Source organism: Pelodiscus sinensis, chromosome 4 (genome assembly GCF_049634645.1).
Source record: "Pelodiscus sinensis isolate JC-2024 chromosome 4, ASM4963464v1, whole genome shotgun sequence".
Classification (NCBI taxonomy): domain Eukaryota; kingdom Metazoa; phylum Chordata; order Testudines; family Trionychidae; genus Pelodiscus; species Pelodiscus sinensis.
The window spans coordinates 29,392,190-29,417,184 of NC_134714.1; the positions used below are offsets into that span (position 1 = coordinate 29,392,190).

General features: G+C 44.0%; 1 protein-coding gene and 1 long non-coding RNA gene across 7 annotated transcripts in view; one reads left to right on the plus strand and one right to left on the minus strand.

Annotated features, from left to right (window-relative positions):
- Positions 1-22,812, minus strand: part of LOC142829086 (uncharacterized) — a 35,448-nt gene extending 12,636 nt beyond the window's left edge. The window contains exon 1 of the long non-coding RNA XR_012903319.1: positions 10,945-22,812. This is a non-coding gene — a long non-coding RNA (uncharacterized LOC142829086). The remainder of the gene's footprint in view (positions 1-10,944) is intronic.
- A 287-nt stretch (positions 22,813-23,099) lies between these two features.
- Positions 23,100-24,995, plus strand: part of PRIMA1 (proline rich membrane anchor 1) — a 75,355-nt gene continuing 73,459 nt past the window's right edge. For 3 of the 6 annotated variants that reach the window (XR_012903318.1, XM_075926669.1, XM_075926671.1), the window contains exon 1: positions 23,881-24,169. Coding sequence is in view for 5 of the 6 variants with exons in the window: in XM_075926669.1 (XP_075782784.1) it covers positions 23,987-24,169 (183 nt within the window). In the remaining variant the exon portion in view is untranslated. Of the gene's footprint in view, positions 23,776-23,880; positions 24,170-24,280; positions 24,554-24,995 lie in introns of those variants that run through there. The other 3 variants (XM_075926670.1, XM_006133671.3, XM_075926672.1) reach the window with 3 other exon arrangements.

Consider the following 24,995-nt stretch of genomic DNA (forward strand, 5'->3'; position numbering starts at 1 on the left):
GAAATTCTACAAATTTTAAACTGTTATTTTACTTCCCTTTTGCAAGCACATTAATAAAAATTTCTATTACATGTATTTAATTTCTTTAACTTTTCTATAAGTGTAATCTACGCAAAATGACGGGCCACATCTGCTAGTAGCTTATATACTGAGAAAAGGGGCAGGACAAATGGGAAACACTGATATATGGCCAAATATTGCCTTCTATATGCTGGAAAGTCTTTAGTATCTTTCTCCTTTCTCTTGATAGAAACACAGAGACTCTGAGAAAATACCCTTGAAATAGCGATAGTAGCCAATTGAATTGAAAAACATTCTGTTGTGTTGACATTGGCACCTTCAAACATATATCATACAGTAAGTTATAAAGAGGTAACACCTTGTGACAGCTTCCATTACTAACAGCTGGAAAACAGATGGGTCTCTCTTCCAGACTGAAGTCAGAACTGTAATATATTTTCTGAATGGAACACAGGGGCTTGATATTTCTGAAACAAAAGACAAAGGGAAAGCCAACTCTCAGGACCAAATGCAGCCTGGCTACAGCAAGTTGGAGTCAGTGGGAAGAGGGTCTGGTTACACTGGACTACATTTGGTTCTAAGAGTTTGCTGATGTCAGATTACAGAGAAATAGCATCCTCTTCCTTGAAAAAACTTGTAGGAGCAGAAAAAGGGACTCAGTAAACTCAATGCGGTTCCAGGTGTATTTATCTCTTTGAAGAAAGGACAGGTAGCCATGTGGACGGACGAAAGAAACAGCATGGTTGGTAGGTTCATAACTTTGGGTATAGAACAAAAATACAAAGGATAATCCCTGTCTTGCCCTTGGGAATTCAAAATGTTGTGCTGGTCTGTTTCTCCTTCACCCCCACTTCTACCCCCTGGCAACATGGCTTGTTAATGAGATATGCTGTCAGCAGTGGCCTAGTATTGTTTTGTAATATCTTCCTGTTAGATATGCAGCAATAACAGATCAATATCCTTTTGTAGGCTTGGAATGACATATGGGCCCAGCTGTTTGGCTATGTAGCTCTTAATGCTTACCCTGAATCAATATAAAGTGTTAATCATCATTCTGGCTCAGATACTGGATCAAAATTGCATTTATTTTTCTGCCATTAACCAATATCAAGCTACAACACCTTATATAATGTCATTGCTGACTATAACAAATACATTTTTGACTGGCCATGTTGTAAAGGAAGCAGCATAATGGGAGCTGACACCAATGTCAAAACAAAAATACACTGTGGATTCTAAGGCTACATGAAAAGAGACTAACTTAGAACTTGATTCTGCCACCATTATTCATACTGAAAAATATCTTATGTCATGAGTACTCCCGTTGGAACCAGTGTGAATAGTCACAAAGGTACATCTACACTGCAACACTATTTCAAAATAACTAGCACTATTCCAAAATAACTGTATCTACACAGAAGGCAGTTATTTCGAAATAGTGTCAAAATACTGTCAGCTGGAGGACTTCTTACATTCACTCCTGTAACCCTCAGGCTACGTCTACACTGGCCCCTTTTCCGGAAGGGGCATGTAAATTTCAGCAGTCGTCGTAGGGAAATCCGCGGGGGATTTAAATATCCCCCGCGGCATTTAAATAAAAATGTCCGCCGCTTTTTTCCGGCTTTTAAAGAAGCCGGAAAAGAGCGTCTACACTGGCCCCGATCCTCCGGAAAAAGTGCCCTTTTCCGGAGGCTCTTATTCCTACTTCGAAGTAGGAATAAGAGCCTCCGGAAAAGGGCACTTTTTCCGGAGGATCGGGGCCAGTGTAGACGCTCTTTTCCGGCTTCTTTAAAAGCCGGAAAAAAGCGGCGGACATTTTTATTTAAATGCCGCGGGGGATATTTAAATCCCCCGCGGATTTCCCTACGACGACTGCTGAAATTTACATGCCCCTTCCGGAAAAGGGGCCAGTGTAGACGTAGCCTCATTGTATAAGGAATAAGGGAAGTTGGAGGAAGAATGATCTATTTTGAAATAAGTGCTGTGTAGACGCTCCCAATTTCGAAATAAGCCCTGCAGTGTAGATGCGCCCTATATAGTAAAACACCACTCAGTATTGGTTGGAGTGCAAATAACAGAATCCAAGACATCTATAACAGAAAAAGGAAGTATCTACAATTGACAGGCACTTCTTTTGCTAGCTATATATATCTTGGATTCTGTTATTTCCCCTTCAACTCAGCTGATGAAGTGAGTCTCACACATAAAAGCTCATGATACTATATATTTTTCTTAGTTTCTAAGGACATGTCTACACTAGGAAATTATTTTGAAATAACTTATTTCAGAATAACAACTCCCCAACTATTTCAAAATAGTGTGTCCACACTACAGGGAAGCCTGGAAATTAGTCAGAGGCAGGCTCCCTTATGGTACGTTTACACAGCAGCATTATTTCAGAGTAACTGGTGTTATTCTGAAATAACATAGTGCATGTCTACATTACAAGCTATTATTTTGAAATAATGTCAAGATGAAGGACTTCTTACTCTGACTCCTGTAACCCTCATTTCATGAGGAGTAAGGGAAGTCGAAAGAAGCAAGTTCTTCCTTCAACTTCCTGCGGTGTAGATAGTAGTTGAAATTGACTCAAAATAAGCTATGCAATTTGAGTATCTTATTTCAAACTATGGGTGCAGTGTAGACACACCCAAGATGGGTAAGAATGGCAGAATTTGGCTTTTAATCTATACATCTGGGCTAAGTGACCAAAGAGGTAGTGATGCAGATGTGATTGTTGCCTAATAACATGTAGGCATGAAGGCTACAGTAGGCTGGTGTGAACCACTGGGAACTTTAGGATAAAATTCCCTATAGGGCTTCAGGTCAAAGCTCCCTGCATAACATCTTGCCCCAGTTATAGGAATAATCCAGTTATAGGAATAATTTTTTCATGAAATATTGCTCAACATGATGAAGGCTGGCAAAATTGAGTCTTCACAAGGAAGAGACATTGTTTTGGGTGGTAGCAAGGACAGCAGTAATGGGATAAGTGTCAGAAAAGTAAAAAAATAGAGAGTTAATGGCAGAAAAAAACCCATCTGGCTGTGAGCTCAAATAGCCAGAATGCTGGGGAAGCCCCTTCACATGAGACATTTAGAACTAAATGTGACACAGTCCACAATAATGTGTTCTAGGAAATAACATTGGCAGTGGACAGTCTAGGCAATCTTTTCCATCTCTGGCTTCTAGGATTTATTAAAACAAAGCTTTTGTGTTGTTCTTACCTCTCTTGTGACTAACTTGGCAATTTTCTGAGGGTATTGTACATCTATTATTCTGAAATAACTATGTAAGCATCTACACAGCTAGCCCATTATTTCAAAATAATTTCAGAATAATGGGTGGCTTATTTTGACATTTGTAAACCTCATGCCACGAGGAATAACGCCTCTGCCGAAACAGCTATTTAGGAATTGCAGTAGTATGGATGGTCCACTGCTGCCATATCGAAATAGCTCCTCCCCCAGGCCTTCAAAGTAATTACTCTTCAGTGCTTCCTTGGGCTCTAAATTGAGGTAGCGCATCTACATTAGGGGAGCCTGCTGTGCTATCTCGAAATAAGCTATTTCAGAGTATTTCCTCCAGAATAGCTTATTCTGAAATAATCATACAGTGTAGATGTAACCTTAGTGATTCCTAGTTCTTATGATATAGAAACAAGTAAATAACATTTCCTTATTTACTTTCATCAATCATGTCATGATTTTATAGATCTTTATCATATTCCCACTTAGTATCCTTTTTTCTAAACTGAAAAGTTCCAATCTGTTTAATCGCTCATCATATGGGACTCATTCCAAACCCCTAATCAATTTTGTTGCCCTTTTCCGAACCTTTTCCAATGCCAATATATCTTTTTTGAGATGAGGCTACCACATCTGTATGCAGTATTCGAGATATGGGCATACCATGCTTTTATGTAGAGGCAATAAGATATTCTCTGTCTTATTTTCTATCCTTCTTTTCAATGATTCCTAACATTCTGCTTGCTTTTTTGACTGGCGCTGCACACTGAGTGGATGTTTTCAGAGAACTACCCACAAAGACTCCAAGATCTCTCTCTTGAGTAGTTGTAGATAAATTAGTCCCCACCATATTGTATTTATAGCTGGGATTATTTTTTCCAGTGTGCATTACTTTACATTTATCAACATTAAATTTAATTTGCCATTTTGTTGCCCAATCACTTAGTTTGGTGAGATCTTTTTGAAGAGCTTCACAATCTGCTTTGTGCTTAACTATCTTGAGTAGTTTAGTATCATTTGCAAATTTTGCTACCTCACTGTTTACCCCTTTCTCCAGATCTTTTATAAATAAGTTAAATAGGATGGGTCCCAGCATGGACCCTTGGGGGATACCACTAGTTACCTCTCTCCATTCTGAAAATTTACCATTTATTCCTACCCTTTGTTTCCTGTCTTTTAACCAGTTACCAATCCATGAGAAGACTGTCCCCTCTTATCCCATGACAACTAACTTTACTAAAGAGACTTTGGTGAGGGATATTGTCAAAGGCTTTCAGAAAATCTAAGTACACTATATCCACTGGATCCCCCTTGTCCACATGTTTGTTGTCACCCTCAAAGAACTGTAGTAGATTAGTAAGGCATGATTTCCCTTTCCAGAAACCATGTTGACTTTCTCCCAACAAATTATGTTAATCTATGTGTCTGACAATTTTATTCTTTTCTATAGTTTCAACTAATTTGTCTGATACTGACGTTAGACTTACGGGTCTGAAATTGCCAGGATCAACTCTAGAGCCCTTTTTAAATATTAGCATCACATTAGCTATCTTCCAGTCATTAAGTACAGAATCTGATTTAAAGGATAGGTTACAAACTATAGTTAATAGCTCTGCAATTTCATATTTTAGTTCTTTCAGAACTCTTGGATGAATGCCATCTGGTTCTGGTGACTTGTTACTGTTAAGTAAATATATTTGTTCTAAACTTCCTCTGATGACACCTCAATCAGGGACAATTCCTCAGATTTGGGAATCTCCCTAACATCATCATCCGTGAAGACCGAAGCAAAGGATTCATTTAGTTTCTCTGCAATAGCTTTATCGTTTTTGAGTGCTCCTTTAGCATCTCAGGGGCCCCACTCGTAGTATAGCAGGCTTCCTGTTTCTAATGTACTTAAAAAAATTTGCTATTACTTTTTGAGTTTTTGCCCAGCTGTTCTTCAAACTCCTTTTTAGCTTTTCTTATTATATTTTTACACTTAATTTGACAGAGTTTATGCTCCTTTTTATTTTCCTCATTAGGATTTAACTTCCACTCTTTAAATGATGCATTTTATCTCTGACTGCTTCTTTTACGTGGTTGTTAAGCCACAGTGACACCTTTTTGGTTCTTTTTCTGTGTTATTTAATTTGGGGCATACATTTACATTGGACCTCTATTATGGTGTCTTTGAAAAGTTTCTACCACAGGGATATTAAATGTTATTACATTACAGTCACTATTTCCAAGTGTTCCAGTTATATTTATTCCTGGGACCAGATCCTGTGATCCATTTAGGACTAAATCAATAAGGGTATGTCTACACTACCCCGCTAGTTCGAACTAGCGGGGTAATGTAGGCATACCGCAATTGCAAATGAAGCCCGGGATTTGAATTTCCCGGGCTTCATTTGCATAAGCGGGGCGCCGCCATTTTTAAATCCCCGCTTGTTCGAACCCCGTGCCGCGCGGCTACTCGCGGCAGGAACTAGGTAGTTCGAACTAGGCTTCCTAGTTCGAACTACCGTTACTCCTCATTCCACGAGGAGTAACGGTAGTTTGAACTAGGAAGCCTAGTTCGAACTACCTAGTTCGTGCCGCGTGTAGCCGCGCGGCACGGGGTTTGAACGAGCGGGGATTTAAAAATGGCAGCGCCCCGCTTATAGAAATGAAGCCCGGGAAATTCAAATCCCGGGCTTCATTTGCAATTGCGGTATGCCTACATTACCCCGCTAGTTCGAACTAGCGGGGTAGTGTAGACATACCCTAATTGCCTCTCCCGTTGTGGGTTCCAGAACCAGGACATCCTGTCCTGAGATGATGTGTACCCAGTCAATAAGGGGATAGTTGAAAATCCTCACTATTATTGAGGTTTTTATTTTGATAGCCTCTCTAATCTCCCTTAGCATTTCATAGTCACTATCTTGGTCAGGTGGTCAATAATATATCCCTATTGATATATTCTTATTATCAGAGCATGGAATTACTATCCATAGAGATTCTATGGAACATTTTGGTTCATTTAAGATTTTTACTTCATTTGATTCTACATTTTATTTCAAGTATACTGCCACTTCCCCACCAGCACGACCTATTCTGTCTTTCTGATATATTTTGCACCCTGATATGACTGTGTCCCATTGATTGTCCTTATTCCACCAAGTTTCCGTGATGCCTAATATATCAATATTCTCCTTTAATATGAGGCATTCTAAGTCACCCATCGTATTATTTAGAATTCTAGTGTTTGGCTGTGTCTACATTGGTACCCTTTTCCGGAAAAGGGATGCTAATGAGACCAGTTGGAATTGCAAATGCCCCGGGGATTTAAATATCCCCCACGGCATTTGCATGAACATAGCTGCCGCTTTTTTCCAGGTTGGGGCTTTGCCGGAGAAAAGCGCCAGTCTAGACAGGATCTTTTGGAAAATAAAGCCTTTTCCGGAAGATCCCTTATTCCTACTTAAAATCAGGAATAAGGGATCTTCTGGAAAAGGCTTTATTTTCTGAAAGATACCTGTCTAGACTGGTGCTTTTCTCCGGCAAAGCCCCGAGCCGGAAAAAAGCGGCAGCCATGTTCATGCAAATGCCGCACGGGATATTTAAATCCCCGGGGCATTTGCAATTACGACTGGTCTCATTAGCATCCCTTTTCCAGAAAAGAGTGCCAATGTAGATACGGCCTTTGTGTATAAGCACTTTAAAAATTTGTCACTATTTATCTGTCTGCCATTTCTTGAGGTGTTAGACTCATTTTCATTTGATTCTTTCTCATTTGATCTTACCCATACTTTATCATCTTCTATCCTCTCCTCGTGACTAGAACATAGTCTATAAATAGACCCTCCCCTAAGAGATGTCTCTGTCTAATCCATGTGCTCCACCACACCTGTTGGCTTTCCCTCAGCCCTTAGTTGAAAAACTGCTCTACTACCTTTTCAGTGTTAAATGCCAGCAGTCTGGTTCCATTTTGGTCTAGGTGGAGCCTATCCTTCCTGTATAGGCTTCCCCTTTCCCAAAAGTTTCCCCAGTTCCTTATAAATCTAAACCCCTCCTCTCTATACCATCATCTCATCCAGGGGCGGCCCATGAGCCTAGGCGAAATAGGCAGTTGCCTAGAGCACTGCTGGCCCGGGCGCCCGATGATGATGTCACGGCCATTGACGGCCGTGCATGCGGGGGCGCCAATTGTGCCGCCTGCCTGGAGCGCCAGATGCCACAGCCAGCCTCAGGATGCTCCTGGTCTCATCCACCTATTGAGACTCTGAAGTTCTGCCTACCTATCTGGCCCTGCACATGGAACTGGAAGCATTTCAGAGAACTCTACCCTAGAGGTTCTGGATTTCAATTTCTTTCCTAGGAACCTAAATCTGATCTCCAGAACCTCTCTCCCACCCTTCCCTATGCCACTGGTACCTATCATGACCACTGGCTCCTCCCCAGCACTACACATAAGTCTATTTAGATGTCTCAAGAGATCCACAACTTTCACACCAGGAAGGCACCGGTGGCAAAAATAATAACTCCCCAGCAATGAATGGAGGCCTCTCACCTCTTCCATAAGGGTATGTCTACACTACAGCATTATTTCTAAATATCTTATTTTGAAATATTTATATTTCGAAATAACACATCTAGACACAAAATGCATTTGAAATAGCATTTTGCTATTTCAAAATAGCACATCCACACTGATAGGATGCTGAATCGCATTTAAGGCCGGCCAGAACCTGAGGCCTGTGCTTAAAGGCACCCCCTCCCCGCCCCCGGAAAGCTGATTCTAAGGTTTCCCTGCTTGCTTGAAATTAATGGGTAGCAGGTTTAAAACTAATAAAAGAAAGTTCTTCTTCACACAGCGTGTAGTCAACCTGTGGAACTCCTTGCCAGAGGAGACTGTGAAGGCTAGGACTATAATAGAGTTTAAAGAGAAGCTAGATAATTTCATGGAGGTTAGGTCCATAAAAGGCTATTAGCCAGAGGATAAAATGTTGTCCTTGGCCTCTGTTTGTCAGAGGCTGGAGAGGGATGGCAGGAGACAAATCACTTGATCATTGTCTTCGGTCCACCCTCTCTGGGGCACCTGGTGCTGGCCACTGTTGGTAGACAGGATACTGGGCTAGATGGACCTTTGGTCTGACCCAGTACGGCCGTTCTTATGTTCTTGCCTACCTCGCTGAGGGACAGCAAAGCATTTTTTTTCTCTGTATGCTGTGGTTGCCCTCACTCAGGTCACCACAGCACTCTGCAGCATGGAACCAGAGCCACCCCTGGGCACTCTGGTGCTTCTCCTGGATGTGTTGCTGTGAGCCTGGCAGCACGTTTTGCAGGCAGTAACAGTCTCCCTGGTGTGCCCCACTGGGGGGTTGTGCCTCATTTCTCCCTCACGTCCTTCCACTTACCCCTCCCTAATCCCCCGTCCTGCTGTACAATAAAAGACACATGTGTTCATTACAACAAAGCCTCTTTATTGAACAAAACTGGGGTGGGGGGGAATGAAACTGAGGTGAGACTGGGGAAAGAAGGTGGGAGAGGGGAGAAGAGAGGGTGGGAAAGGGGAGGGGGAAACCTAGGAGGAGGGAGCTGGCAGAGGGAGGCAAGGGGAGGAAGGGGAAGGAGAAGCTCAGAGTTGGAGGGTCTCGCCGGCCCAACTGTCTCCCAGCACCACGGGTACGGGAGCCTCACTGTCCCTGGGGGCGTGGGGAGGATGGGGAGGAAGAAGTGGGAGGGGGAGAAGGACTGTGAGGAGGAGAGGTAGCTGGGGAGGCAGCAGGGGCTGGAGCAGCAGGAGGCAGCAAGCTCTCCCCCAGGGTCAATGACCACCTGGGGGGCACGGACCATCCTGACCCCCAAGATGTGGTCCACGGCATCAAAATAGGGGCAGGGGTCTGGGTCTGCCTCTGGTTGGGAGCTGCCCCCTGTGGCCCTGGCATATGCCTGCCATAGCTCCTTAATTTTCATCCAAACCTGCTCCTGGCTTAGCATGTGGCCTTTGGTGGCCAGGCCTGTAGATGGTTGCATTCCTCCGTTTAGTGCGGAACTCATGGACATTGAAGGCATCCCCCCAAACCTGAATTAGGTCCATGATCTCCGCACTGGACCAGGCAGGTGCCCACCTCCTGTGAGCTGGCAGACTGGTCCTGGGGGGCTAGCTGGCATTGGCTGCCTGGCTCATGCTGGGGCCACTGGGTCAGGTGCAGCGACTGCTGTCTCTGGGCTGGTAGGCTTGAAGCTGGCACCAGCACTGTGGCCAGAGTCTACCTCTTTAAGGGCTCCGGGGAGAGTGGGAGGAGAGGAGATTTCTTGGTTGTGCCCAGAGTGGCCACCAGGGCACCCTGAGAAGGGCTCGAGGCCCCCTTTTTTGAAATAAGCATCTACACAGCACTTATTTCGAAATAGCAATTTCGAAATTGGTGTTATTTCTCATAGAACGAGGTTTACCAATTTCGAAATAAGCCCTCTGTTATTTCAAATTTATTTCAAAATAGCGGCTTGGCTGTGTAGACACTGGTAAAGTTATTTCGAAATAACAGCTGTTATTTCAAAATAACTTTGCTGTATAGACATACTCTAACACACAGAAAGAGGTCCTATATTGAAATGGAAGGATTGCTGTTCTCTGGTTTCAAGCATATGCCAAAACAAAACAATGGTGAGAAATAATTTGCAACGCTGGCTTTCAGTAGAGTGTTTCTGATGACTTTTATTAATTATTGAATAATTTCATACATTATTCAAGCTTTTCCTGTAGTTTACAGTATCATCAAAAACCCTTCTATAGTGGAATCAATGTGTTCCAGCCTCCTGTATAAATAGTGTAGTTGTATGTAGCCAGAGGAGGTATCTTTTTGTGCGGTGGTCCTCCCTTCCTGCATTATTTCCTGAGGTTCTCCTAGCAAGAGCATGGTATGTAATAAAAGGCACTATAAATCAGACATACGAAGATATAAACCAAACCCTCTCTTCGCTCTCTGTGTATCTTCACAGGATTTTATTCCATGATCCTCATCATTTTATCTCAGTGCCCCGAGCCAAACATCCCCCATATTTTGGAATCTGGCTATAAATCCAGATGTTTTGGGTGGTCCCAAATTATGGGCTGAACGATTCATCCCTTATCTTATCAGAGAAGAGGCCATTTAAAATTTGGGTCCTAACTTTATAGTTGGGCCCTTCTCTAATAAAGAAGGCATTGGCAGAAAGGCAAGAGGAAAATTACGGAATGCATTGTCTTTAAAACATTGTAATAGGCAATACTATTCTGTTTCCTGAAAGTATATGACTCTGCAAGGGACACATATGATTAACTAGTTCCCTTTTGTTTCCTCCATTGCCTTTAAAGGGCAGTTCACCATGGGAAGAGGACTTAGCCTAGCTACTCCCAATTTTTCAAAAGCCATGGCCATTATTTTTCCAACACATCTGAAAAGTGATAAAGCCAAGTACCCTATATGATCTCCCCTCTAACTAATGGCAGGACCATAGAGAACCAGGTAATTTGCTGTCTTTTGAGAGGACAGGATTTCACTTGTACTTTTTTCATCCAATGTATGTTGAGGTCCAGATGAGAGACTCAAGTCCTAAAAATTTAGGACCTGAGCTGCATTCCTTCAAAAAGCATTCTCTGTGCTGCTGCCATGTCACATTAAAAGCCATTAGGTTTGATTCTCCACTGGCTCCTAGAGGAATCACTCACAGCATTATGAAGGAACCATGTCAAGTAGCTCAGACGTATACATGCTGGTGACTGAAATTGCCGTGGCTTGTTTTGGTGAGGATTCTGACTCTTCAGGGTTCAGTGACGTGACAACCAGTAAAAGGGTTTTACTGAAAAATAAAACTAGAGATTTTCATGTTGTTTTAATGAGTTGTACACCAGAACACCCCAATGAAATGTACAGAGGTTCACATGTGCAAGTGAAATTGAACAAAAAGTATTACTGTAGCCATGTTTGTCCCAGGATACTAGAGAGACAAGGTAAGTGAGGCATATCAGAGGTACTCAAAGCATCACTGTTAAATAGAAGGTCAAACCTTTCCCAGACCTGCAGAAGAGCTCTGTGTAACTCAAAAGCTTCTCCAATAAAAGATATGACTTCATCATCCTTGTCTCTGAAAAAGGAGCTACATAAATAATTATTTATTCTTCTCGTACAGGTGATTCTCTGCTCATGCCCAATGTCTGGGTAGTTTTATTTGCACTCTCAGGGTACGTCTACCCTTGCACCCTCTTTCGAGAGAGGGATGCAAATGCAGCTGAGCGAAATTGCAAATGAAGAGCAGATTTGAATTTCCCATGCTTCATTTGCATAATTGTGGACCGCTGCTATTTCGAAATACCCTATTTTGAAATAACAAGCGCTGTGTAGACGTGGTTATTTTGAAAGAAACCCTTTCTTTCAAAATAACCGGTAAACCTCATTTTTTGAGGAGTAAGGGTTATTTCAGAAGAAGGGTTTTCTCCCGAAATAACTGCATCTACACAGCGTTTGTTATTTCGAAATAGCAGCAGTCCGTGATTATGCAAATGAAGCATGGGAAATTCAAATCCAAGCTTCATTTGCAATTTCGCTCAGCTGCATTTGCATCCCTCTCTCAAAAGAGGGTGCAAGTGTAGACATACCCTAAGGCTGCATCTAGATTGGCATAATTTTGCAGAAATACTTTTAACGGAAAAGTTTCCATTAAAAGTATTTCTGCAAAAGAGCGTCTAGATTGGCAAGTGCCTTTGTGCAAAAGATTTGCTTTTGCACAAAAGCATCCATGCCAGTGTAGACGTTCTCTTGCGCAAGAAAGCTCCGATGGCCATTTTAGCCATCGGGCTTTCTTGCGCAAGAAATTAACATTCCTGTCTACACTGGCCCTCTTGCGCAAGTATTCTTGTGCAAGAGGGCTTATGCCTGAATGGGAGCATCAAAGTATTTGCGCAAGAAGCACTGATTTTGTACATTACAAAGTCAATGTTCTTGCGCAAATTCTTGCGGCAATGTAGACAGGTGGCAATTTTTTGCGCAAAAGCAACTACTTTTGCGCAAAATCTTGCCAGTCTAGATGCACGCTAACAGAATTATGCTTACTTACTAGTCTTAGATCCTATCAGTTTCAATAATAATATGTCCAATGACAAGCCTACTTTTATTTTTCACTTGTAACAAATAGCCTTAAGTATAATAGAAAACTGAAGGATTTAACAGAGTGATACAGTATATACAAATAGGTATATTTACTTAGGGTTAGGAACATTTAACTAACTGCTGTTTAGAAAGTTTTCAGCTAATTATAGCATTTTCATAGCTTGGAGGAATAAGTACACGCCTTTACGTACTACAGGTTGAACCTCTATAGTCCAGCACTCTTTGGTCTTGCACCATTTGTGGTCCAGCATGATTTTAGTTACCCAGCTGTCCACTTGTCATAGGTGTGGCTAAGTTTCCCACAGGCCCATAAAGTTTGTTTATAGACTCTAATCCTGGCTTTCAGTGTTCTGTGCTCTTTATTTAGCCCCAATTTATCCCTAAATGTCTTCAAAGAGCCAAGTAAGCAATAGAAGTGTTGGTAATGCTGCTAGACAATATTGACCTTCCATGGTTTGGCATATTCTCTGGTTCAGCACTGGTCAGGTCCCAAAGGTGCTGGACTAGAGAGGTTCAACCTGCATCAATTTTTAAAGCAGAAGTCTGCAATATAATTTTTTGGAATTCTGCCTGAAAATGAATGCCATGGGCTAGCCCTATATTGCCTGAATCTGATGTCAGATTTAAGAGATGATACTGCAGATAGAGAGTGTGACATGTATAAGCATTGTGTGTGTACAGTCACTTACATGTACAAATGATGGGTATTACATCCTGGAAAATAAAAACAGGTGATAGCTGAATAGAGAAAAAAGAAAGTCAATATCACAGTTTATATTATCTTCTGTTCTGAAAGTGAGATACATGATCTTTGGATACTTTTAATAATTAATGGCACAATATTTTCCCATTAATCAGTAAAGATGAGTGATGCTCTAATCGGATCCATTGCTGAAGGCAACGAATTGTGACAAACTACTGAAGTTGGGCAAGCACAGTGAATGATTTTGTACTTCATGAAGCATCATTTTATAACTAGAAATCTGAAAAAAGGCAAGACCACACTGGCATGCAGTGTTGTCATAGCACAATATATTTTTTACTATGAACATACACCAGCAGTCTCTTATGATTTAGCAGACCCAGAAAAGTCACACCTATGAACACAAGCTATAGATTGTCATGTAGCCTCAGACATCAGTCCTATTTTTTTCTCTCACTCAAACCAATGTAACATCATTGATTTATTTTCTGTTAACAGCCTAATGTTCCAGGATTTATCTAAGGGAAAACCCAAGAGAGGTTCAACTGAATCCCCTCGTGTTAAAAATCAAACTCCAGTTCAAATATTTAACTACTCATTTAAATCACTAAAAAATACAACAACTAGCTGTTTTAAAATTTTAATCGAGAGACTTACAATTTTGGGGATTTTATCCTGGTATAATGGAGCCCAGAACTTTTGAAAAAAAAAAGGCCCATGTATTTAACTGCCTAAATATATGACTGAGAGGTCTAAGTTTAGGGACAGAATCTCTCTCTCTGTATATATATACAGGCGCACACACATAAAATTTGTAAAATACTTAGGATCTTCTCGAGATTCCAGGTCCGGACGGCAGAGGGATGGTTCAGTCCCTCTTAGGAGGGAGTCCCCGACCACAACCACCCGTCATTTTCTTTTGGGGGTGGTGGCCGTGGAACCCCCATCCCCAGGACTACGCATCCCATGCCTTCCAGTAGATGGTGTTCGCTTCTGGTTTCTTCCTTGTGAGGTCCCTTCCAAAGAATTCACCTCTGCAGAGCTTGTGGAGAGAGCTTGAAAGCGATTACTTACCTCTATAGCATTGGGGGATTCCCATGTTGGCCTTTTTCCCCTTCTAGAAGTTTCATGCTGCCAGTTCTCTTCTTGGTCACATACTGCCTCTCTGGTTCCTCTGCCTTCCGTGCTTGAAGGATTAAACGCTGCCTTCTATCGAGGAAGTCTTCATCCTCTCTGATCGAGCGTAGGGTCGACACTTGGGCCTCCAGTCCTCTAATTTTTTCTTCCAAGATGTCGACCAGCTTGCATTTCATGCAGATGAAATCTGTTCTTTCTTCCGGGAGGAAGACAAACATGGCACACGTTGTGCAGGTAACGGCAGCAGACCCATCACCATCCATCACTGCTGTCCTGGAGAAGGGATTTAAAAGAAAGGCAAGAGAACCTCCCGCCCTTCCCTCTCCCCTTCCAAACTCCCTCTCTAAACTCCCTGTTAGCACTCACCTGTTGGCAAGCTCCTTGGTCGCTTGCCCACTGCCTTATAAAGCCCTGGAGTGCCTGAAAGCCCCTCCCCGTACCAAGGCTCAGCCAATCAGCAGAGGCTTCTAGAATTCGAACTTTAATTAGAAGCCAACAATTTCCACCTGCCAATCACAGCCAATCACAGCCCCTACCAATCATAGCCAATCACAGCACAAATTCCAACAAGGGGAGGGGGAGGGCAAAGGGGAAGTGGTTTAAAAAAAAAAGCCTCACTCTCAAACACAGGGGGAAATAAACAAACAAACAAACAAAAAAACAAAAAAAGAACACACACCAACCCTCACTCACAAACACAAGCTCACCACACAGCAAAAAAGCCCCAAACACAACACACACTTCCCTAAAGAGTCCTGGATCTGCTTCTCCTCTACCTGGAGAACTCCCTCTCTAAACTCCCTGTTAGCACTCACCAGTTATTGTAATGTTCCCTGAATAGTTAGAAAAACTGAATGTTACCATGCCTATGTTGTTGATCACTATATGGTTAAAAAACCCAAGATAAACTAATCTAATCAATGTTAATACAACCAAAAACAAAAATAAATATCCCACAGAATAGACATTCAGGAGTCACATTTTTCTCTAAGGGTATGTCTACACTACCCCGCTAGTTCGAAATAGGAGGGTAATGTAGGCATACCGCAATTGCAAATGAAGCCCGGGATTTGAATTACCCGGGCTTCATTTGCATAAGCAGGGCGCTGCCATTTTTAAATCCCCGCTCGTTCGAACCCCGTGCCGCACGGCTACACGCGGCATGAACTAGGTAGTTCGAACTAGGCTTCCTAGTTTGAACTACCATTACTCCTCATGGAAATAGGAGAGTAGTGTAGACATACCCTTATTGATTTTGTTGCTCTGATGTAAATCTTGAGTAACTGTCAATTTACCTGAAGTTGTTGCCAACTTACTTGGGTGTAACACAAGAGCAAAATAAATTGTTCTGAATTTGTGTGCTGCTTTTGCTAGATTATTTGAATAATACAAGGACAACAGCATTTTCCGGAAAGAGATTAAACTTTTTTCAAATAAATCATTTTTAGAATTCAAACCACACTTCCATGGCATTGTTCGGCCTCACATTGCCAACAGCAAGCCAGACTCTGGGACTCTGTCAACTTATAGAGTCAGAATCATAGACTCATAGAATACTAGACCTGGAAGGGACTTCGAGAGATCATCAAGTCCAGTCCCCCACCCCTGCAGCAGGACCAAGCACTGTCTAGATCATCTCTGACAGGTGTCTATCCAACCTGCTCTTAAATATCTCCAGTGATGGAGATTCCACAACCTCCCTTAGGCAATTTATTCCAGTGTTTAACCACCCTGACAGTTAGGAAGTTTTTCCTAATTTCCAACCTCAACCGTCCTTGCTGCAATTTAAGCCCATTGCTTCTTGTCCTATCGTCAGAAGCCAAGGAGAACAATTTTTCTCCTTTCTCCTTTTAACATCTTTTTAGATACTTGAAACTACTATCATGGCCCCTCTCTGTCTTTTCTAAACTAAAGGAGCCCAATTCTTTCAGTCTTCCCTCATGGCTCATGTTTTCTAGAACTTTAATCATTCTCGTTGTTCTTCTCGGGACTGTCTCCAATTTTTCCACATCTTTCTTGAAATGTGGTGCCCAGAACTGGACAGAATAGTCCAACTGAGGCCTAATCAGTGCAGAGTAGAGCAGAAGAATGCCTTCTCCTGTCTTGCTCACAACACTCCTGTTAACACATCCCTTTTTCTGCAACAGTGTCGCACTATTGACTCATATTTAGCTTGTAGTCCATTATGACCCCTAGATTCCTTTTTGCAGTACTCCTTCCTGGAGTACTCCTTCCTGGATAATCACTTCTCATTCTGTATGTGTGAAACTGATTGTTCCTTTCTAAATGGAGTACTTTGCATTTGTCCTTATTAAACTCATTCTATTTACCTCAGACCATTTCTCTAGTTTGTCCAGATCATTTTGACTTATGACCCTATCCTCCATAGCACTTGCAACCGCTCCCAGCTTAGTATCATCTGCAAACTTAATAAGCGTACTCTCTATGCCGTCATCTAAATTGTTATTGAAGACATTGAATAGAACCAATCCTAAAACAGATCCCTGGGGAACACCACTTGTTATGCCCTTCCAGCATGATTGTGAACCATTAATAACTACTCTCTGAGAATGGTAATCCAGCCAGTTATGCATCCATCTTATAGTAGCCTCATCTAGCTTGTATTTCCCTATTTTGTTGATAAGAAAGTCATGCAAGACCTTATCAAATGCTTTACTAAAGTCTAAGTATACCACATCCATTGCTTCTCCCTTATCCACAAAGCTTGATATCCTATCAAAGAAAGCTATCAGATTGGTATGACATGATTTGTTCTTTACAAATTCATGCTGGCTATTATCTGTTACCTTATTATCTTCCAGATGTTTGCAGATGAAGGCCCACAGTTGCATGATACTAGGCACATCATGCAGGACAGGATTCATTAATACTGCTCCCAGGTGGCTGGGTTTTCACACCGCCATTTAACAGATGAGTAAACTAAGGCAGGGAGTTTAAGTTAGCTGAGCAAGGTCACAGAGAATGTCATTGTTAAAATTAGCTTAGTCGAATTAGCTAAGCTAATTCGAACTAACGGATCCAGACTAAAAAACTAGTTCGAATTAGCGTTTTGTTAATTCGAACTAGCATGTCCACACTGAGTGGACCCTGAACTGAGGTTAAGGATGGCTGGAAGCAGTGCCGGCAGGGAATCAGATTAGGACATAGAGTGTGGAGCTGCTGCCTCAGGCTAGCCGAGGGCTGTGCTTAAAGGGACCCGACCCCCACCCCGGACAGACAGTTCTCAGGGCTGCCCTGCTTGCAAAGCAGTCCTGTCTTGGAGTGCTCTGAGTGCCCACACTGGGCACATCACAGCACTCAGCCATCAGACCGGCTGCACTTGCCGCAGGCTGCCATCTGGGGAGAGGGGACAATTGGGGGGCTGCAGGAGAGCTTCCACCCCCAGAAGCCTGCAGAGCCAGCCCAGTCCTCCCCATCGGGGGCTCGTACCCCATTCCTCCCTCACCTCCTTCCACTTACCCTTCCCTAGCCCCCGTTCCTGATGTACAAAATAAAGACAACGTGTGGTCAAAAATAGAATATCTCTTTATTGAACAAAACTCGGGGAGACTGGGAAAAGGAGGTGGGAGAGGGGAAGAGAGAGGATGGGAGAGGGGAGGGCAACTACAATGATCAGGGGTTTGGAACAGGTCCCCTTTGAAGAGAGGCTAAAGAGACTGGGACTTTTCAGTTTCGAAAAGAGGAGACTGAGGAGGGATAGGATAGAGGTCTATAAAAGCATGAGTGGGGTGGAAAGGGTGCATCAAGAAAAGTTCTTCATTAGTTCCCATAACAGAAGGACTAGAGGACACCAAAGGAAAGGAATGGGTAGCAGGCTTCAAACTAGTAACAGAAAGTTGTTCTTCACAAAGCAAAGAGTCAACCTGTGGAACTCCTTGCTGCAGGAGGCTGTGAAGGCTAGAACTTAGAACAGAGTTTAAAGAGAAGTGAGATAAAGTGATGGAGGTTGGGTCCATGGAGTGGTATTAGCCAGGGGGTAGGAGTGGTGTCCCTGCCCAAAGTTTGTGGAAGGCTGGAGAGGGATGGCACGAGACAAATGGCTTGGTCACTGTCTTCGGTCCATCCCCTCCAGGGTCCCTAGGGTTGGCCGCTGTTGGCAGAGAGGCTACTGGGCTAGATGGACCTTTGGTCTGACCCAGTACGGCCATTGTACGCTCAGGGCTCAGTGTCGGGGGTCTCAGTGGACCACCTTGATTTTCATGTACACCTGCTCCTGGGTGGCCAGGCTGGTAGCTCTCCTGCCCTAGATGGCCACTTTCCTGTGCCTAGTGTGGAGGTCATGGACGAGGTCCACGATGTCCGCACTAGACCAGGTGAGTACCCGCCTTTTGCGGTCCCGGGCAAGCTCCCGGGAGCCGCCAGCCTGGTCCCGGGAGGAGGGGGAGGGCTGGGGGGCATCGGGTGGCTGGCTCGAGCCGTGCCAGGTGCAGGGTCTGCTGGCTGGGTGCTGGCAGGCTTGCACCTGGCACGGGCATCGTAGCCAGCCCGTGCCCCTTTAAGGTGTTTGGGGCTGGGGGGGAGGGGCAATAGAGTTTCCCTGGTGTTGGCCAAAGTGGCCACCAGGGAAAGCTGGGGAAGGCTAGCCTCCCACTAGTTCGAATTAAGGGGCTACACTCCCCTTAATTCGAACTAGTAATTTAGAACTAGGCTTAGTCCTCGTAGAATGAGGTTTACCTAGTTCGAACTAAGCGCTCCGCTAGTTCGAATTAAGTTCGAACTAGCGGAGCGCTAGTGTAGCGCCTATCAAAGTTAATTCGAACTAACGTCCATTAGTTCGAATTAACTTTGTAGTGTAGACATACCCATGGAGAATACAATTCAAAAATCTTTGGTTACTGGTCCTAGAGCAAACAACTAGACCACGCCTGTCTTTTAGTGTACATATATCATCCTACCACAGAAAATCATGAGCCTTCTTGATTTCGGCTCTGATTCAGGAAAACACTTAAACATATGCTTAACTTTGAGCAAAAGGGTTTAAGAACATGCTTAAAATTAATTTAACTTAACTTTAAGCATGTATTTTTGTCCTTCGCTGAAGTCACTATTCAGAAAAGCACTTAAGCATGTGCTTAACTTTACACAATTAAAGTTAAACATTTTCTTAAGTTCACTAAATCAGAGACTATAAATATTTATTGACCAAATCGTATCATTTATCTTTAGAACTTAACATAAGAACATAAGAATGGCCATACTGGGTCAGACCAAAGGTCCATCTAGCCCAGTACTCTGTCTGCTGACAGTGGCCAATGCCAGGTGTCCTGGAGGGAGTGAATTGAACAGGTAATGATCAAGTGATCTCTCTCCTGCCATCCATCTCCACCCTCTGACAAACAGAGGCTAGGGACACCATTCCTTACCCTTGCTGGCTACTAGCCATTAATGGACTTAACCTCCATGAATTTATCTAATTCTCTTTTAAACCCTGTTATAGTCCTAGCCTTCACAACCTCCTCAGGCAAGAAGTTCCACAGATGTGCTGTGTGAAGAAGAACTTTCTTTTATTTGTTTTAAACCTGCTGCCCATTAATTTCATTTGGTGGCCCCTAGTTCTTGTATTATGGGAACAAGTAAATAACTTTTCCTTATTCACTTTCTCCACACCACTCATGATTTTATAAACCTCTATCATATCCCCCCTTAGTCTCCTCTTTTCCAAGCCAAAAAGTCCCAGTCTCTTTAATCTCTCCTCATATGGGACCTGTTCCAAACCCCTAATCATTTTAATTGCCCTTCTCTGAACCTTTTCTAATGCCAATATAACTTTTTTGAGATGAGGAGACCACATCTGTATGCAGTATTCAAGATGTGGGCGTACTGTGGATTTATATCCACATAAGGGCAATAGGATATTCTCTGTCTTATTCTCTATCCCTTTTTAAATGATTCCTAACATCCTGTTTGCTTTTTTGACTGACGTGCATGGACGTCTTCAGAGAACTATCCACGATAACTCCAAGATCTCTTTCCTGATTTGTCATAGCCAAATTAGCCCCATCATATTACAGTATATGTATAGTTGGGGTTATTTTTTCCAATGTGCATTACTTTACATTTATCCACATTAAATTTCATTTGCCATTTTGTTGCCCAATCTCTTAGTTTTGTGAGATATTTTTAAAGTTCTTCACAGTCTGCTTTGGTCTTAACTACCTTTATCAAGGGGCAAAATTCTAGGGACCTATTCTTCAGTTTTATTCAGTTCATTTTAATGGGAGATTTACCTGCGTATAGACTGCAAGGTTTGGCCCACAGTTTGACATTTGATTTAAAATGCTTGTAATCTAGTGGTTCCATTAATGTAGATGTCAGTTACCATTCCAAAGCAGAAAAGGTGCCAATCAGACAGGCCAAAGTCAGCACTTAAGTTACACCCAGGCAGCATCACAAACTGCAGTTGCACCCAAGGAACTGGAAGTAGAGCTTGGTCCTCTGTGCTCTTAGTTCCTGGGTGTGTCTTGGACAATTGCTAATGGCAGGAATTTCCACAGTTCTTTTGACATTAAGTCACTGTAAACATAGAAAGAAAAGAAATCTGTATTGTATTTTTTGGCTTACAGTGCCTTAAGCCTTATCTCTCATTCTGTCAGGAACCAAGAACTATGTATACAGATGGTGCAATTTATTATGTTCTGTACTGTGATCAAGTGCTGAAATACCTTCAGGAAATCACCAGAAAGCCTGAAAAGCTTGCAGGCTCTTACGACTTCAGCTCGGCAAAACTATAATTGAACAAGGACAATATATTAAGCACTATATGTTACACAGTAGGCCTATGGAAAAGGAATGCATCTTTTTCAGCATCATTATAGAAGATGTATTTATTATACAATTACTGACTGTATCCAAGGTCATCAACTATGCCACCCATCCCCCCTTTCTCTCACACACAAATTTACACATAAATACGTAATTCTATTAGGACAAATCCATCCTGAAGTCCATTAAGTTAACATGCATTGTGTACATTTACAAGACATTGCTAAGTTTGATCTCCTTCACACCTACACTTGTGTAAATCAGGAGTAAGTTTGCTGAATTAATAGAGTTACATTAACGTAATAGTGGGGTAGAAGAAGAATTCTAGCTCATTATTTGCAGCAATGTTAACATTTTTATTCTTGCTTCACAAAGTATATTCATAAAATGGTAATTTTGTATAACTAGACCGAGTTTGTGCCAGAAACTTAGAGAAAAAATAATCTAACATTCCCACACTCCTTGTGACTTCACATCTGGAACCCAAGCACTGCGAAATTTAAGATGTTCAGATCTAGGATTTTGCTTTGGACCATCATAAAGAGAGCCCATTTGAAAAATTTTGATCTGGATACAAATTTGGATTTCAAACACCCCCACAATGTGTTCAGATGAGACATTTTGATTTAGGCCCATCTCTCATAATTAGAAACAGAGTGTAACATTAAAAATTGACTCAAGCTATCAACACAGCAACAATATTTATTAGTGTGTTGACATATGATAAATCTAACTCACAGAAACAGCCACCATTCACAGGCCCTCCTGCAGCTTTGCTCATTAACAGGCTCACTAAAAAACTAAACCCATTTTCCTTTCTTATCCTTCCACTCTATTTCTTCTTTGTAAAGAGGCAAGACTGTGCCACCCTTACAATAAAGGATTCTTTATTCACTTCCCTGCAAGCGCTCTTAAATGTTCCAATGTGCTTCATTATCACATAGAAACACAATAGAAACGAATGTCTCAAAGCGTCTTTCATTATTACATCTCACGAAACACCAAAAAAAAACCCCATACAGCAAATAATTCACTCACATGACAGGATAATCCCACACACCAGGTTGAGAGAAATTTTGCTTCTCAGCAGAAGGCATCTGAATGAGATTTGCTACCCATTGCGGCCCATCAAACCTACAGGGCTCCAAGTCGCATGACTGGTAGGGCAGGCATTGAGGCCCGCTGATGATGTTTAAGGTTTGAATGACTTTTTGTATCCCTCTTAGTTGTCTTTGTTGCAATGTGGATGTTATTAATGCTCTTTAAGGTCTGATAAGAAGGCCCAGCCCTGGGATCAGGAAACATGGGTTCTACAACCACGGGTGCCACACACTCACTGTGTGACCTTCAACATGTCACTTAGGGACTGATTTATCGATGTGCTGAGCATTCAGGAGCTCCCTCTGATTGCAATAGGCGCAGCAGGTGCTTAGCAGCTTTGAAAATCAGGCCATTAATCTTTCTAGTCCCATAGGGCATGATGGCACTTTCCCAACCCTGCTGGGGCTAAATATACTAATACTGTAAAGTGCTTTGGGATCCTCAGATAGTAGGTGCTGAAGAAACATTAATACTAACTGTGCTTTCTATAATTGTGTGTTCTGTAGTAGCCACTTGTAGAAATGAGTAAAACATGGAAACATAGAAATGAGTAAAACATGGAAACCTGAAAGTGTCCCTGTGATTCACCTAATTCCCTGAGGTGCCCATGGAGGGGGAGGAAGCTGTTTGTAAAGTCACACTGGCCTCCCAGCAGCAATGGGGGCTGCCGCGAGAGGGAAGCTTGTCAGTTTCCAACCTGTAATGATCTTTTATTGAGTGTGGGAGAAAACCCCCGGGCCGCCCAAGAAGAAATCCCCGGTGGAGTGTCATCAGCTGAGCCTAGGAGGGAAGAAAAAGCACGAAGGCAAGTGCCAAATACACAATAGGCTCGCTAGATGGGAATGAAAAATCACTGCAGCAGCAGCAGCAGGCAGGGGAGAGATTAAATTCACGGGCGAGCCAGGAGCCTCTGGCTTTGCTCACATATCCCCCCCCCCCCTTGCATGTGCAGCTCCTCTCCAACCCTGTTGTCCTCCTCCTCCCTGGGGCTCTGCACAGCCGACCTCGCTCTCTCTCGCCTGCTGTTCGTGGGGGCTCTGCTGAGCAGCTGGTACCCAAAGGAACTGGCGAGGGACTGCGCGGCCACCCTGCCACTCGCAGGAAGGGAGCTCGGCGCGGCGGGAGCAGCTGATCGCTTCGCTCGTGGAGAGGAGGGGGCCGGGGAGCGGATTTCCCAGCTGGTTCCGCTCAGGCTCCTGGGCACCTTGTTTGGCACTTTTCTTGGCGGCTTTGTGGCGACAGAGGAGAGCGGACGGGGAGAGGTTGCTCCGAGACTTGGGACACCCCCTTGGGCTTCGCGTCCGACCTCCAGCCACTGAGAGCAAGGGGCATCCTGCGGGCTGGACCTCACGTTCCTTGGCGGGGACGGGACGTTCATTCCCTGCCGCTTCTGAGCCACGCGGGACTGGCTGGGCCTTTTCTTTCCCTGGTGGGCAAGCGCCGCTCCCCTGCCTCCTGCCCACCCCCCATGAGAGGCTGCCGGGCGCCGGGCTCCGGCTCAGCGGGCAGCGGAGGCAAGGCCAGGGGGCACCCCGGTGCTGCACCAGCTGCTACGGCTCCTGCTGCAAACTTTTCCACTTGCACCCCGCGCAGCGGCCCGGCACGTAAAGGGAGAGCCAGCAACGCGCGCCCTCCGCGGAGCCCCAGCGCCCAGCCCCGCGGCCCCAGGGTAAGACGGGGGACAGCAGCGAGCCGGGTGCTTGCCCCGCAGGGCAGGGCACGCTGAGAGCAGCTCTAGGGGCGGGAGGGGGCGCCGGCACTCCCGGCGGGGAGCGGGGGGGCTCGGGGCACGTCCTGCTGCCGGGAAGCCAGGACCGAGGCTTCCCCGGTTAGACGTGAAGTTGGGAAGCTCTGGGGGCGGGAGGCGCCGCGCTCCGGGGATGGGGGTGCGATCAAACGCCTGCCCTGTGCGCTCTCCCGGTTCAGTTCCACAGGTCGGGAGCCCGGGAGCCCCCGCGCCCGGAGGCGTGATGCCGATCCGAGAGCTGCTGCTGCTGCTCCGCTGCTGCTGGCCTTCCCTGCTGCTGCACTGTGCCCTCCACCCGCTCTGGGGCTTTGTCCAGGTAACACCCCCCGCCCCAGCTCCCAAGTTGGGTGGGAGGGTGCAGGCAGCACAAGTGCCCACCTGGCGCTGTTCACTGATGCGCTGTGGCCCTGGCCAGGAGTGGGAGAAGGGAGAGGATTCCCCTGAGCTGGAAAAAAATCGCTGCTGGCCCCGGGCTCTCCTGGCGGGGTTCGCTAGCTCCGTCTCCTGCGTTTAGAGACAGAGGCATATCCCTGTACAGCTACAGGGATGAAAGTGGAGCTCACTGTCGCGCAGCGGTCCAGAAAGAGACTTGTCCTGTAAAATGCAGTGTCGTTTCGATCTCTGAATGCTGCACCCTTGATGCCTTTAAAGACTGTCAGTCGTCCCCGCTGAAGATGGCTTTCATTTACAGATTAAAATGGTGCGTTTAGAACAACTTCTAATCGCTTGGGTTCGACGCAAAAGTGTGTGGTTTAGAATGGCCTTTTCATATTTTTGGCATCTCAGAAGGACCCACTTTTAAATTGTCTCCTTATTTTCATATACATTTGAATATTTGACTGTGCTAGGGAGAACTTCAGTGGCTTTTCTCAAACTGTTCTGATCAACTTGCACAGCGAGTACATGTATGTCTATGGAGATGTATACAAATGCTAAATAACATTCCTAGAGAGACCAAGTGGGTGAGGTACCAGCTTCTGTTGGTGAGAGAAAGACAAGCTTTTGAGTTTACCCAGAACTCTTCTTCAGGTAACTTCACCAACAGAGCTTCATCCAATAAAAGGTATTACCTCACCCACCTTGTCTCTCTAGTATATTGGGAATAACATGTCTACAACACTGCAAACAATAATATTGTAATT